Raw genomic sequence first — 16,723 nt, 5'->3', positions numbered from 1 at the left:
AAGCCACAGCCCATCACAGTTAGAATCACGCTCCTAGGACACACTTAACCCCTCCCTCTCCAATACAGTTAACTCCTTCACTGTCAGTGTCATTTTTACAGTAACAGTGCATATGTATAGCACTGATTACTGCAGTAATGTCACTGGTAACCCCAAAAGTGTCTAAAATGTCAGTCAAGGGTCCGATCTGTCTGCCCCAATGTCGCAGTCCCGCAAAAAAAATCACAGATCGCCGCCATTACGCGTTAAAAAAAAATACAACAAAAATGACAAAAATCTTTCCCTTTGTTAGTAAACGCAATAATTTTTGCGCAAACCAATCAAAATACGCTTTTTGCGATTTTTTTTTTTTTTTTTACCAAACATATGGTAAAAAAAAATTGGCCTAAAATGTTAAAAAAAATTTTGATTTTTACATTTTTTTGGGGAATTTCATATAAAAAATGTGAAAAATATTGTTATTTTTGCAAAATTGACGCTCTTTTTTTGTTTATAGCACATGATCAAAAAATCGCACAGGTGATCAAATACCACCAAAAGAAAGCTCTGTTTGTGGGAAAATAAGGACGCCAAATTTGTTTAGGTACAGCGTCGCACGACCGCGCAATTGTCTGTTAAAATCACGCAGTGCCGAATCGCAAAATAGGAAGGGGGTAAAATCTTCCGGGGCTTAAGTGGTTAAAGAAGTCGTATGCAAGCCAGGATGAAGTTTGCGCTAGTGTGAACCGGCACATAGGGTAGCAGTAACTGACTTAACTTGGTTTATACCATGTTGGTTGTGGTAAATTTGCTATAAGTCACATAGTATGTTCAGATTTCTTCATACACTGGCACAAGCACACATGAAGGCATTGCTAGTCGTATGATCACTGAGAACTTTCTTTCTGTAGGCCATTTCCCACACAGTATAAAAGTAATAATCTGAATTGGTTTGTAGACTGAGCTTAAACTGTGTGGTTACGCTGAAGCAGTATGTTTGATTACCTATATTCACAGCACAAAGAGTATTTGAGGAGGCTTAAATTAGTTTCAGGCCTTTAATATACATTTCAGCAAGGAGCTGTTGTTTTAAGTATATAACTGCCACACTAAAAGCCAGGTAGACTCCATTCACACTTGTCGTGCGACTTTGGAGTTCAAATTTGGGGATGTAACTTGTTGTCACTCTGCAATGGCGGACCCACTGTTGCACCACTGTTGCATGTAAAACATTCAGGTACGACTTTCATGGAACTTTTGAGGGTTAACTTTGATGTCTATGGCCCTCAACCAAAGTAGTGCATTAACTACTTTGAAATCTGTGACTTTAAGTCGCACATATATGAATGGTTATCATTGGAAAACATGGGGAACGACTTGTCATGTGCCTTTGATGTTTAAAATCGCATTACAAGTCACACAAGTTTAAATGGGCTCTTAAAGTTATCTTACTTCTACTGCCAGAGCAGATACAATATACAGTATATACCAGAACTATCTAGTATCACATATATTGCATATTGAATTTGTCTAGTAAGTTATGTTACACACATTACAAAAAAAAAGGAGGCTGTTCTTGTTTTATTGTAGCCTCTAGGCAAAAGGATTAAAAGCTTGTTGGTATCAGACTTATAAGTTCAAACCTCCTATTAGCATGAGTGCAATTAGCCTGTCACAAAAAATTATGTAAACCGGAACAATCATATATTTACACCTACCTTTGGATAATGCTAAACATATATGAAATTTATTACCATTATGTTCTTCTGATATGGGGTTAAGCATCATAACCACACTTTGGTTACACGTCATTGCACAAGGGAAAATATAGCAGGAAGAAAAGCTCTCAGTAGTCACATGACCACCAGAACCTCTCAGTGTTGGTCTCAGTGCATGCAGAAAACTGAGAAACAAAACATACTAAAGGATTCAGGAAAGAGTGGGTCTTGGTATAACTCAAGTGAGGTTGGATCCATAATTATAAGCCACTTGGAGAAACAAGGTTGCTTTTCATAATTGGTTAAGAAGAATACAGGGAAAAAACATTGGGATAGTGTTTCCTAACAATCGATGCAAAAATTGAGTACAAGTCAAGTATGTTGTCCTATTTCTGTGTTTTGTACTTGCTGTTGGCTCACCATTGGAATATATGAAGATGTTCCTTTTGATGATGACAGCAGCAGCTAGGTTCAACTAATGATTTTTAAAGTGGTTAGAAGATTTCGCACCAGGTTTCCAAACAGCTGTTAAAAGACCTAATGAAAGAGGATGGATGACCGCACTCCAACTTGCTAAAGATCCAAAGTTTTGTTGTGGAAAGTCGACCATAAAGACAGGTACAGGCACTAACATGTTTCATGCTAGATGTTATGATTAAGCCCTTTATAGCATGAAACGCTCTAATGCCTTTACCTGTCTTTATGGAGCTGTGAACATGTTTTTATGATCGATTTTCTACAATAAAACTTTGGATCTTTAGCAAGTTGGAGTGCGGTCATCCATACTCTTTCATTGGTATTTTGGCTGCGAAACAGACCAGCACCTATAGTTGGAGATAAGTTTGGGGCTAATGTGAAACAACCAGCCTGGAGCGATGGTATTCTTTTGTTTTTTGTTAAAAAGACCTGTTTAAAAGGCAAGACATGGCAAGTATTTGCATAAGTGCTAAAAGTATTGTACTTTGTAAATTCAACTAAAAATGTGTTCTGCAGTACACAGATATACAGTGGAGGTCATAAAACCATTTTTTACATTACTATTTTTTGTCTGAGACTGATTGCCATCGATCTGTTTCCGTAATCAACTAGTAGTATTGTAGTGGAAACTGATAGAGGAATTGTCACTATGATCTTCAAGAGGAGGGTTTTAATTAAACCGACAGGCTTGACAGCATAATTGTGCCACTGTCTTCAATAATTGACTTGAAATTAACACAATGCCTTTATTTTATTCTGCATGCTTGCATATGGACTCTACAGGTGGGAATGCTCATGTATTTTCACATTCCTCATTTAACAAGCGAGCTTGCAGTGCTAGTAATTTGTTAGGCAGCCTATATAAGCAGAAGTCCTCTTTGTCTGCTGCGAAAGCTTGCATAGCTGAAATTCTGCCATCCAAATTCAAACCTATAGTGACCACACAGGACCCCTACCTGCACAGACAGACCAATTCGCTGTCTCAGCAGAAGGCACAGAGCTGTGAGAACTTGCTTGAACCTTCATCTTTTGACAACAAGCAAACTTGTATGATTCAAGCTGGGGGAAGTGTAGAAAATATGTTGGCAAAATCTTGTAGGGATTATAAAGTGAAGTCTGGCAGCACCATGAGCCTGCAGGAGTACAGTTTGAACTCTATAAAATGTTCTTTTCCACCCAGTTTCAAGTCAGGTGGCTCAGAATTCAACACCATGTACCGAGATATGCATCATATTAACCGATCCACCTTACAAAGTGCTTCTTCATGTTCCAACGTGAGAGACATAGCAAGCCATTTTGAAAAGGAAGGAAAGCTCAGGCCAAACCATAGATTTGGACTTGAGGGTTACGAACATGTACCCAAGCACAATGTATCTACCCGTGTAACAGCATTTGAACAATTAATTCAGAGATCTAGATCTATGCCTTCTCTAGACATATCCAGTGGACAAACTGCCTCAGCAATACCATCACAGTCTACAGAAGGAATTCTCTCTGCCTGCTCTACTGAGTCACTTATTGATTTGCCAGTGAAGATAAGTGAGGATGAGGCCCAGCAGCAAGCGCACACAGCTTCCACTGCTAGTAGTAATGTGGAAGACATGAGTTCTGACCTCAGTGACAATGCTTTAATAGATGCACTTTCTGGTGGCACTGATGAGACGGACCATCTTTCCAATGCTTCAACTGACAGTTGTAACAATCCCATCAAGCCTCCCCAGAAATATAAAACGAATACCTGCAAGAGCTCCTGTCCAGCTTCCTACACAAGATTTACAACTATTCGTAGACACGAACAGAAAATGGCCAAGAACAGCACATCCAATTCACAAGCTGAACGTCTGATTCTACAGAGAAATATGTTTCTTATGAGTCCCCTCCCTTTCAAATTAAAAAAGCCATTACAATGTAGCCCAAAGAAGTCTTCAGACACCTCTGACAAACACAACAGTGTGGTTCTGTCAGCTGCAGAGAGCCAGACTGATGAGAGTCTTAAGTCTTCAGAGGGGGTTGAAGAGAGGCCCTGTCTCCCTACACGGCAGTCTTCATATGACATTGTGGAAAGATTAAGCTACGTAAACCTTAACAGTCTAGAACATGACAATGCCAACCTAGAGCAATATTCTAACTCTAATGGCGATATTGTCTCATTTCCTTTATGTTACAATTTGGACTCAAACAACAACAGTGAGCCGAGTGAAGGGGGAGCAGTCACAGGAGGTGGAGTTTTCTGCATCTTGACGATATGTGACACTTCATCTGTGTGACAGACCATCTCTACCTGTCATCCACCTTCATTTCTTCTTGAAACCACATCTGTGCTTGCCGTCTGTGTTCCTTCTGTGCTGACATTTTACATGCGTTTGATCCAAAGTGTGTAAATAGCTTTCTCCAAACTTTGAAGCTCAGCAATAAAAATATATGAACTACCGACCAACATGCTGGTCCTGGACACAGTGTGCACTTTATTAAAGTGTACCTTTCACCTATATGCAGTGTGAACAACTATTTGTGATAGGTACCCTTTAACAGAATTGTTCAGGCTTCACTTCTATTTTCAGGATCTTATGATGCTGTCTCATTTAGGACTACAATGAAAGGTACAAAACATTGGGGTTGATTTACTTAAACTGGAGAGTGCAAAATCTTATTCAGCTGTGCATGGTAGCCAATCAGCTTCTAACTTCAGCTTGTTCAATAAAGCTTTGACAAAATAAAAAAAAAAATAAAAAATGGAAACTGATTGATTTCTTTCTATGCAGAGCTACACCAGATTTTGCACTCTCTAGTTTTAGTAAATCAACCCCATTGTATTTAAACATTTTCCCTTAAGAGCTCATGCCTGATTTCCATTTTCTGTTGTAGCTACGATAACATGGCTAAAAAAATGAATCCATTTAAAAACTTTTTTGTAATTAAAATACTTCAGAAGAGGCACTGTTGATAAAACTGTTGCCAGAATTTTGTCTCCTCATAGTGTAATTCTCCTCCATGGAAATCAGGATGAAAATTCAGAATGGCTAACATATCCAAATCTAGATAAACCAAAATCCATCTGAAACCACATGTATGCATGTGCCAGTATGTCTTGCATTGTCAGGTCACGTCTACAGTTACTTGTGTCCTGTTTGAGACTGCATCATGATGTTTGCATCAAAATGCTGTTCATTTATTCTTAACCCTTCTCATCCTGTTTTGATCAGCGTCAGCAGGATCAAAAACTTGTGTTTTGGTTTGGTTGCCGTGCAGCTTTTTATAGTTATAGAAAAAAATGATTCACTCTCTCCTTTGTGCTACCTCTGTCTGTCCTTGTCTTATCTCTAAAAGTTATCCGCTAACTAGATGTTATTATTTGGAAATTAGATTCTGAATCTCCAAGACATTTTACACCTCTTGAATACATGGATCATCCAGAAGAATTAGTGCGTCGACGTTATGACAGCAAAGAGGTATTCTCCTATTTTCTGCATTTTTTGAAACTCTCCTCTAGGCTGTATCTATTGCAAGACAAACAAATGCATGGTGTTGTAGTGATATTCGAGTGTGGCATGAAAAATGATTTAATGAGTTTTGAAATCTGCAACACTAGTTGGTCTTATGAAAACTGCTGAGTTAGTAGATGTTCTCTCAAAATAAAGATATCCCAGATAATTTGTGAAATTTACAGGAGAAATTATGTCTGCAAAGAAGGCTTCCTCTATTAGAAATTTGTCACAGGAAATGAATGTAGATGGGTTGCTTTAAAAACATATTCAGTTTGGTGACCAAAATTAGGATTATGTAAATTATGACAAGGAAAGAATAAGTAAAGGTATTACCAGTAGAAACCAACCAGGTAATATTTCTAATATATATTCGAAAGTATCAAACAAAAACAATTTGTCTGCTAAGGGGCAACACATACAGTACAGTACACGTCTCAGTTTTATTTTTATTTCTTTTTTAAAGAGTAGACATATTTAAAAAATAGCAGGCCAAGTGTTAATTTTACTACAATATGCTACACGCTGCAGCACTTTTGATGAAGAAGTGAGGCTTTGCATATTATAGTTTGGTAATAGTGGTTATTAACCTCTTTACCACTAGCCACTGTGCTGCTACTGCGGCACAATGGCTCGTTATCGTCTAGCGACGTAGACCTACGTCGCTGGACTCCTCCCCCTGTAGGCGGCGCTTGCGCGCCGCCGGAGGCGCGCTCCCGCTGTTTTCATTCACAGCGGGAGTCGGGCCAGGGGAGGAGCGGCGGCGATCGCCGCTGCTCTGCCCCGATCATCGGGGAATCCAGTTTGGAGATCCGCCCGCCTGTGTAAACAGAGCGGGCGGATCTCCTAAGTGACAGGGAGTGACAGATCGGAGTGTTCAGCATAGCTGAACATCCGATCTGTCCCTGGCTCACTCAGTCACCTCCCCCCCCACACGTTAGTAAGCACCAGGCATACATTAACTCCTCCCTCTCCAATAAAATTAACCCCTTCCCTGCCAGTGTCATTTCTACAGTAACAGTGCATATTTATAGCACTGATTACTGCAGTAATGTCACTGGTACCCCCAAAAGTGTCAAAAATGTTAGTTAAGGGTCCGATCTGTCCGCCTCAATGTCGCAGTCCCGCAAAAAAAATCGCAGATCGCCGCCATTACTCGTTAAAAAAAAAACACCAAAAATCACAGAAATCTTTCCCTTAGTTAGTAAACGCAATAACTTTTGCGCAAACCAATCAAAATACGCTTATTGCGATTTTTTTTACCAAACATATGTAGCAGAAAACAAATTGGCCAAAAATGTAAAAAAAAATTGGTTTTTACATCTTTTTTGGGTGGAATTTCATATAAAAAATTTTTTTTTTCAAAATAAACGCTCTTTTTTTGTTTATAGCGCAAAAAGTAAAAATCGGGCAGGTGATCAAACACCACCAAAAGAAAGCTCTGTTTGTGGGAAAAAAAGGACGTAAATTTCGTTTGGGTACGGCGTTGCATGACCGCGCAGTTGTCAGTTAAATTCGCACAGCGCCGAATCGCAAAAAGTGGCCCAGACGTAAGACTGCAAAATACTCTAGTGGTAAAGTGGTTAAAATATAAACGATAACAGAAATATTGATGCTGCCAGTATTGACCTCTCCTTCTGAAAATGCACGTTTCCTGGTTATCATTCTGGTGCTTTGGCATCAAGACTTTTTGAGTCAATGACCTAGAACACTTATAACAATAAATAAATTAATAGTTCCAACTTTTATCTAACTTTTATTTTGTACAAGTCAGTTCTGGGTCTGTGACGTGGAATTAATGAAGCTAGACACAGTTGGGCAACACACATTTTCAGAAGGAGGTCAAGCAGGGGTAGTAAACATATTTTGCTCTTCACAGATGTGCTTTAAGTGCCAACATAGGAAAACAGACAAAGCTCCGAAATACATACAAATACTACAGTTGTATGTAGTACTTGTTTGCTTAATTTTCTTGATATTCCAGAGAAGAGTTAAATATTACTGTGCATCTATGCTATGTAAATGATTCTTGGGGTATTCCCATATGGTTTATGTCAATCTAATCCCCAATAACTAATGTCAAATAAGGAGTATTTAGCCAGTGTCTTAGTAGTTGTGTCTTAAATATATCTTAGTATTCTCGGCTGCATTTTGTGCATCTAGACATTATAGGAATATATTACCCTGAAGACTCTTTTAAATCATTTCCAATTGTATTTTTAATATCCACACATCATTACAATGGTGAAACCTACTTTATATGCTCCCTGGAGATACACAGAAAGGTTTACTTTTATGTGGAAAAGAACATCCTGATTTCCTTTCCTTACACTTGTTTGTACTGTTAAATAAGTTTTCTAGCTTGATGATGGTCCTAGTTTTTGATTTTCAGACACAATGTATTTTTTGCTTTGCCCCCTCTAAAAATAGTTTGCTCAAAATCCTTGTTTTTAAATGTTTTAAATTAACCTGTGCTTTGTTCATGCAAGACAAAGTCACAGGTTAATTTAACCAATATCTTTGCGGATTCGCTCCCCTCCTGCTTAATCCCATTTAGGGCCTCTTTTCCCACCTCCATGTGACAGTGCTGAGCAGAGGTACTGCAAGGGACAGTGCGTGAGCTGTCAATCACCAAGCACCCATGAAATACTGAGTATTTCTCTTTGCTCCCATTAGCCAAACAGAGCTCCAGGAGAGTGAAGAAAAGGTGAGTACATGCATCTGGGGAGGATTACAGATAATTAAAAAATTTTTTGCCCTGAATGGGCAAAGCACAGGAGCTTTTGAAGCAGTGGGGTGGATGGATTTAAATTGAACCTGAAATGCATAGAAAGTGCATGGTAACATTAGTGCTGAAATGCTGGTCCCTACCTGTGGTAGTCTTCAAATTGATCCCTGTGTTGCTGTGAAGTCCTTTTAATCCTAGGCCCAGGCTCAACATAGGGCCTTCTCCCTGGTCAAGATTAAATGCTGTCCCTCCTGACACTAAGCCCACTGTTATTCAAGTGCTGTAGCCTCAGTGTGCGGTAGGAGCCCTGACATTTGCAGCTGGAGGATAGCTAGCTAGTAGTAGTTATTCAGATTCAACTGGACGTGTTCTTGATGACGTTCTTTCACAGCTTAAAATAAACTACTTCTTCAGTTCAGAAGCTCCGAACTGAAGAAGTGGTTTGGATAAGCCGAGAAATGCCTTCAACATCAAGAATACGACCAGTTGAATCAAGAACAAGACCTGCTGAATCTGACTAACTACTAATAGCTATAACATGGCCTGGATAAATGAGTTCCTTTTACAGACATTAAGGACACTAGCATTTTCAGAAAGATCAACAATGGTAGATTACCTGTTTCCCTTATTAAAAGTTAGTAAAAATCCATTTCGCTTATGCTGCTCTTTTATGATTAAAGAGAAAAACACATTAAAAAGGAGGCATTGTCAGAGAATATATTGTCTGAGGATATAACACCATGTCAATGAAACTACTCCCTGGGCATTCATCAATGGCTATGTGAGAAATTACATATTTTGTATGCAGCACTGAATACATTGTGGGTAGTGATAGCATGAGCAGTAGATGTACCTAATGGCCATATCAAAGCAGTAGAGGGCTAAAATAGTGGGGACAACTTTTAACAATCACTCTTTTATAATAATATTATCATAGGAATTCTGCTAAGCATGATGTGTACATAAAATATCCAAAATGCTTAACTCTTGGCTAAATGTAGAAAAATCATAACCCATTATTTGGAAAAAAAAACATATTTTTTAGTCAATCCTCTTGCTACCGGGATCATGTAAAATGATGTTAGTATTTGTTAATGTGTAGGTGGCCAATTATCCTCCTCAGTATGCCATAGCTGTATACATCTAAACCAGAAAACCAAAACCTCAGTCCTGGTGTACGTTGTGCTGTCTGGATCATGTGGTGGAGGTGATGGTCTTAGGCACAAACCATGGTAGGAGTTTGGCTAATAAGCTACATATTATAAACTCGCCTAGCAGATTAAAAGTATTAAATTACTGCATTTATTGACTTCAGCTGCTTTACATATTAAAGCCAAATCTTGCTTCTTAGTTAACCCTCTTTTTGATTGAAGTTTATTTAATGATTCCTTGAGTAGTGGTATGACCCAGGCAGGTGCTTCACAAGCCCAATAATGCAATTTTTATCTCAGAAACTTTTAGAGGATCAGCGGAGACTTAAACGTGAGCAAGAAGAAGCTGATATTGCTGCTAGGAGGCACACTGGGATTGTCCCATCACACCACCAGTTTATCACTAATGAGCGGTTTGGAGAACTCCTCAATATAGACGATTCATCAAAGAGGAGATCTCGGTCTGAGGTCTGTTCTTGTTGACATTAGGCTGCTGCTTGGCCCAGATCCGTATTGTCCATGTACATCTGTTCACTGTAGCCAATCATTTATTGCCTAGAGTATGCCGCCCATTTGCTTTTCCATCAATTGCTTTTTATCTAATTTGGCTGGTAGAGGAAAAGAGATCACTAGAGCTTGCAATCTGCATGTTGGTTGCGGTCTTAGGAGCTGTTTGCATGCCATTATGATTTATAGTTTATTGCATATATGTTATATTTTTTTATTCTGCTGGAAATTATTTTTGCCTTTATCAAGTAGACAATGCATGTTTTATCTGATTATTACCTACTAACCAGCCTTTAAAATAAGTATTATTGTGTATTTTAATGCTGCTAAAAGAAAAATTGTGTATGATATTAATCAAACCTACCAACAATTATGCAATATTTTAATATGTTGTGTAATAAGAAATGTTACTGGGTTAAATGTAATAGTAATACATATGATTTTATTGTAAAACAAGTTACCAGGCAGATGATATAAAAATGAAAACTAGACGCTGACTGGTTGCTAAGCAAAAGAAATTGATTTTTCTTGGGGACAGTTTTGAGGTCCAGCTGTTTCATTGACCACTCACTTCTAGGTTTCTGTATCTAAAAGACTGAAAATAATGAGATTAGCAAGATATACCAAGTCATTCGGTTTTTTAACACATGTGCAGAACATCCTTTTAATTCAATATATTGACTCCTTTTTAATTCAACATATTGACTCCTTTTTATGAAACAACATATGACACAACAAAATGACACATTACATTTTAGTAATTATAAGTTTTCCGTATGGTTCCCACCTTTTCTGAAATTATTCCTTTCTCAATGTATCATTGCTTCATACTAAAACCATGAGTAATAAATTAATTTTATCAGCCAGTTGGCAGACATTTAGACAACATCCCAAAAATGACCCAGTTATCTATCATTTAACACAACTAATTAAAATATGCATCAGTCTTAGGACCAAGAGGAAAGCATCATCTGTTGTTACATGCTGTATTAACAAAATGCAAAATTGTTAAAAGTAGACACAGGCGATGTCCACTAATATTTTGTGTTCTTTCCTAATTATGTCATCTGCTTTATAAAAATATAAACTACATTTTGGATTTTTTAAAGATTGGTTATGAATTCAGAATTTTCATATAATTTGTATTGCAATTAGTTATTTCAGAGAACCTACTAGGAGAGAGCTATGAGAGTTGCACTCTCTGGCTTATTTTTAAAGGTGCAAGCTGTGAGGCTGTTATATGTAACCTGGAAAAAGTATGCAGGTCAGATGTCTAAAATTAAAAATTTGTCTAAAATTGTTAGTTTGTCCCATGCATACTGATTTTTAAGAAAGGCTACTACGGTACTACCCCAACAAACAACTAAAACAATATTAAGTAAACAGGATACTCATAAGTTTAATACACATTTAATATTAGAAGCAAAGGTATGTATCTAACAGAGATTGCCAGAGCATACATATCAAAAAGCAGTTGAAATAGTTTAAAGCATAAGTACAAATACACATGAAAATTTTCATACATTAAGTAGTAGTGCAGAGTCCATTACCAATGGCACAGCAGTCAGAGAGGCAATGAGATCCCTACCCAATGGGGTAATCGTATATGCCTTTCTCAGGTCTCCCATGGAAACATTGGGTAGGGTCTTCATTGCCTTTTTGACTGCTTTGATCGATCACTAATATTTGCTCTTGCAATCTTTGTCCAGTACATACATTTGCATTGCTTCTATGTGTATTGAACTTTAGGGTGTGCTGGTTTACTGCTAATATTTCAGTTTTCCTGACACCTCTCTGGTTGCATACTTATTCCGGGTCAGTGACTAATTGAGTAGAAGGCAAATGATTAAGGCCATGGATCATTAAAGGTTAGCAGCTCATATATTCTGTCCTATTCGTATTTGATGTTTATATGTCAAAAATAATGATGCTTTCCCTGTGGTTAAAGACTGTGTTTTCATTATTTTTTCTGTACTAATTAAAGTATATGTAAACCTTAACAATGATCTTCTCTTATTTGTGCCATTTGGTCTGCTAAATATACCTTTGAAAGTGTGGTGTTATATCTGTTTTTTACAAGTGCAAAAAAATACCTGTTGATTTTGCCAGCAATTTTGTGAGCTGATAACTTCCTGTGATCACTGCCTGTACAAAGGGAGGGGTTATGAAGTGAAGGAGTGGGGAGGGAGAGAATAAGTCTGTGTTTCTATGTAAATTCTTCGGAAATAAAGTAGGTTAGGGCTGACAACACGTGCTTTTGAATTCAGAACCAAACATGCAAAATATACACGTCCTGTCAAAGAGGAAGGTAGGATAACACTAAATTTCTGGCACATCAATAGTTATTTATCTGTACTTGCAGCGTGTTTAAGGATATACATGTGCATGTATTGTATTGTAGTCATGAACAACATTTTTTTAAATTTTGCCTTGACATACATTTGAAGTCCTCATGAGTTGAACGAAGTTGAGACTTATATTATATTATGTCTCTGTCTCTGTCTCTGTATGGTTCAATAACCACTTTAAAGGAAATTTTTTTTTTTTTATGAAACAGACTTGAAGGCTTCCATTGCTGATTGATCCTTCTGAAAACTGTCAATGCCTGGCTGTCATGCTGACTCTCGGCTTCAGTACTTTTAGTTTCTGACCCAGAAAGGACCTGTGGATACTTTTCTCTGACATTCCTGCTCTGTAGATTTGTTCCTGGTCTAAGATCTAAAAAGTAGCAGAGCCAACTAGTTTGTATAAAAGCTGGACAACTAGCATTTTTTAGAATGGTGTTAGTAATGTCAACCCCCAGTTTTTCTTTTATGAAAGCGTTACACTAAAGTATATGTAAACCCAAAATCATTTTTTTCAGAATGTTTGAAATGCTCGGCTGTCATTACAAGGAGCGGAAGGGGACGTCCCCCCTCCCGCCACCTTCTGCGGCTCGCCCGGGTCTACTATCCCACCGGGAGACCCGGTCATCCTACCTGCACGGCCGCCGAATACCCAATCAAAGCCGCATTCGGCTCTGATCGGGTCTCCATGTAAAAAACCCGGAAGTAATGTCATGACACCACTTCCGGGTACTCGGCGCCAAATTAAAAAAACTGACAGCATTCAAAACAGCCAAACTTGGCATTTTGAATGCTTTTCAGTGCCGAGGAGGGGTTTGGGGTCTTTTAGACCCCCAGATCCCTCCACAAGGAGTACCTGGGAAAACAAAAAAAAAAATGTTTTTTACATGTCCGAAAATATCTGCCGATACTGATATCCAATGACCAAAATATCTGTATCGGCATTAAAAAAACGATATCGGTCGATCCCTAATATAAATCCTGTATAATATTAATATACAATTTACCAGTGCCTTCCTTTTCTAAATGAACACAGTGAACAGACTCACTGTGTCCATTTATAACTGAAGCATAATATACTGTGTTTACTATGCTTCAGTTTGTGAATGAACAGGAAGCCGCTCAGCACAGAGCACTTCCAAATTTATTCATAGTCCCATATTTTTCGAGCTTTGGGGTACACATTCCAATGAAATAGGCAGTGCACGCCTATGAAGACTGACTGAGTGGCTTAGTTTTGTCAGTCTGAATTACAGTGAGGCTTGATACTGTATACAGTGAGGCTTGATACTGTATACAGTGAGGCGTGATAACAACCTGCTGAAAAATAGAATTAAGGTTTATATTCACCTTAACAGCAGTTTTTTTGTTTTTTTTAATCTATACTTTATAGGAGAGGTTAATTGTAATATAAGATGCATATTGGATTACACCTCTGCAGATAATTAAAATAAAAGCTTGAACCATTACCATATTGTACAAATTCCCACACAAACGCTAAACTTAAAATAAAGGAAATACATTTCCTTTGTTCCTAGATTTCTTTTTTGTAAAGGGCAGCAGTGGAATTATTTTGGTACATTACTGATATTAGTCACACACATCCCAGAAAATGAGATGCACTTTGTTGCTTTTCTTATCATGAAGTTAAAAGAGAGTTATTAATAATTCACATTATCTGTGATTTTTCTCATGTCCAGCGGCTGGCACACATTCTGTGCTGCTCTAGACAGGTCTAGTTAGAAAAAATGGCTTTAGGCAGTTAGGCGATACACTATGACTTTAGTATGTAAATTCTACAGATGAAAGTGTTGTTCTACATAATTTTTCTATTAATAATCACTAGAAAGTATTAACAGCAAAACTAACTAAAATATCTCATGTGCTACATGCTGCAGAATGTTTTAATCAGTCATCAATATTCTATGAGCTGTGTCTCAGATGAGGGCAATTAAGTTAGATTTGCATTTGAGTTTGTACCAAGAACTTCATTTGGGTATAAGAAACCAACTTATTCAACTCATTGTGGACTCTACATGTAAAATTCTATTTTTCCTAATCTTTGTTGTTAAGCAGTTGTTTGTAATATAATTACAACATTATCTGTTTAAGTGACTTTTTCATATCTATTTTAGATGACACAAGCCAGAGCAAAGTTTGATTTCAAAGCACAGTCTCCAAAGTAGGTGACCTGATAATCCTGCCTTTCTTCTTTTAAAATGTCCCAGTTTATCCTTTCTTTTGGTTTAGGCTAAGAGGGTAAGGGATAGAACCTTTTGCATTGCCATTAATGAGGCTGCTGAGAAGATTCACTTCCTCTGTGGTCATAGACACAGCTAATAAGCAAAAGCTTGCCATTAGGGACACAGACAGAAATAAAACATTTTTTAAAGTAGAGAGAACCTAAATGAGAACCACTATCTGTTTTTTTATTATGATCTATGTCTGCTATAGAAAGATTTTTCAACTTCTTGTGTGGTCACTAGGGATGAGCTCAGGCAAGTTCAGATCCTATTCCAAACCCACCTGAGCAAGACCACCAGGAAGCATTTGATGTACTGGGCTAGTTATAAGCAACTGGGGCATTCACTGCCACAGAGCTGTACATCAGAGGCGTAACTAGAACCTTCAGGGCCCTGATGCAAGTAACCATGAAGGGCCCCCCAGACCCCTGGCTGGGGCCCTTACCTTCAAGCCCAGGGCTCTTCCCACTAATCCTGGGGCTCTTTACACTCGTTGCATGGCCTTTTATTACGGTCCCGCAGCAGGATTCTTTCACAAGTTCTGCAGTGGGCCCCCTTCCTGCAATCTTGTGGGCCCACTTCCTGCAATCTTGGGGCCTCCCCACAGTGGTGCAATGCCAGGGTCCGGTCGCAAGTGTGACCTTTGCGATCCTGGAAGTTCACCCACTGGTTTGCTACCGGGCCCCCTGGAGCATGGGGCCCGGTAGGGATTGCAACCCCTGCAACCCCTGTAGTTACGCCCCTGCTGTACATATACATGCCCTTGTATATGTGTGGCTTCAGGGTCAGGAATACCCAGGGCACAGATAATTGGCCCAGTAAAGGTTACAGCTTCCAGGCTCTACTGTTTATAGATACATTAAGTCAGTTGTGGGCACTTATTGAATCATCCACTTGCTTGCTTGTTTTTTATGTTTGCTTAGTATTGACTATTTGAGGAAGAGGCTAAAACAAAAAGCTGAATTTCAAGCAATCCTGTCACTTTGTAAGGAACTTTTCAGAGAGACAAGCCTGTTAGAGGTACAGTGCTTACCTTTCAGGTTCATGGTGCCTTGAGTCCTTGCTGCTCTGGGATCTGTTGCAATCTGACACTACTGTGTCTTTACACCACAGTGCTCAGTGCGGAAAGCATTATCTGGCACACCCCAAAGTATCAAATATTAGCAGTGCCATGAGCTCTTCCAAAGAGTGAAGTTTAACCACTTGCCGACCGACCACAGTATATTTACTGCGGCAGTCAGCCCCGTGCAGGCAAAACACGCTCGCTCCCGTCGGTCTGGGGTGCGCTCCCACTGATGACCTGATTGGGTTCAGAACCGATCAGTCATCAGGTCCAGGCCAATGATTTTTGGCCTGGACCTGTTGATCGGTCCTGCCGAATCAGATTCTATGCTGAGCCTGTGTAATGTAAACACAGGCTCAGAAAAGACCCGCTCTCTCCTCCCATGATCCTTTTTGGATTCATCAAGAGGAGAGAGCACATCTAACTGTGAGTACTGCACCAAGCACATACATACACACTTAAATAGGCACATTTCACGCCCGATCGCCCCCCCCCCCCAGTTAACCCCTACACCCCCTGTCACAAAACACACTGTATATAGCATTTTCCTATATACCCGTATAAATGTGACTTGTGACCAGGTTTAGCGTTTGCGGCCCTTCATTTTACACTTAAAATACCCGCCACCCTCCCCAATAAAGATTTAACCCACTGATCCCCCCCTGATCACCCCCAGTTAACCCCTTCCCCCCTTTCACATTGCACACTAATACACACGTAATATAGTGTTTTTCTGTATTTTGTATTAGTGTGATTGTGACTTGAGTTATCGCTAGCGAGTTAGTTTCTGTCCCAAGTAGGTTTAGGGTGCCCGCCACCCCCCCCATAAAGATTTAACCCCCTGATCCTCCCCTGATCACCCCTACACCCCCTGTCAGAACACACACTGTATACAGTATATAGCATTTTCCTATATACCCGTATAAGTGTGACTTGTGACCAGGTTTAGCGCTTGCGGTCATTCCTTTTATCCTTAGGATACCTGCCACTCCCCCAATAAAGATTTAACCCCCTGATCCCCCCCTGATCA

The 16,723-nt window shown here is 39.0% G+C and overlaps 1 protein-coding gene across 1 annotated transcript in view; it reads left to right on the top strand.

Moving 5' to 3' along the window:
* The window catches only part of LOC309563594 (sorbin and SH3 domain-containing protein 1-like), a 244,310-nt gene that overhangs the window by 184,601 nt on the left and 42,986 nt on the right, over positions 1 to 16,723 (top strand). Inside the window, exons 22-25 of the mRNA XM_082268071.1 lie at positions 2,958 to 4,394; positions 5,538 to 5,623; positions 9,836 to 10,003; positions 14,523 to 14,569. Coding sequence (XP_082124197.1) covers positions 2,958 to 4,394; positions 5,538 to 5,623; positions 9,836 to 10,003; positions 14,523 to 14,569 — 1,738 coding nt within the window. The remainder of the gene's footprint in view (positions 1 to 2,957; positions 4,395 to 5,537; positions 5,624 to 9,835; positions 10,004 to 14,522; positions 14,570 to 16,723) is intronic.

This window comes from Pelophylax lessonae (assembly GCF_965119305.1).
Source record: "Pelophylax lessonae genome assembly, chromosome: 9".
NCBI lineage: Eukaryota > Metazoa > Chordata > Amphibia > Anura > Ranidae > Pelophylax > Pelophylax lessonae.
Note: the sequence above shows the minus strand (reverse complement) of the source record. Positions and strands in the feature narration are given on the sequence as shown.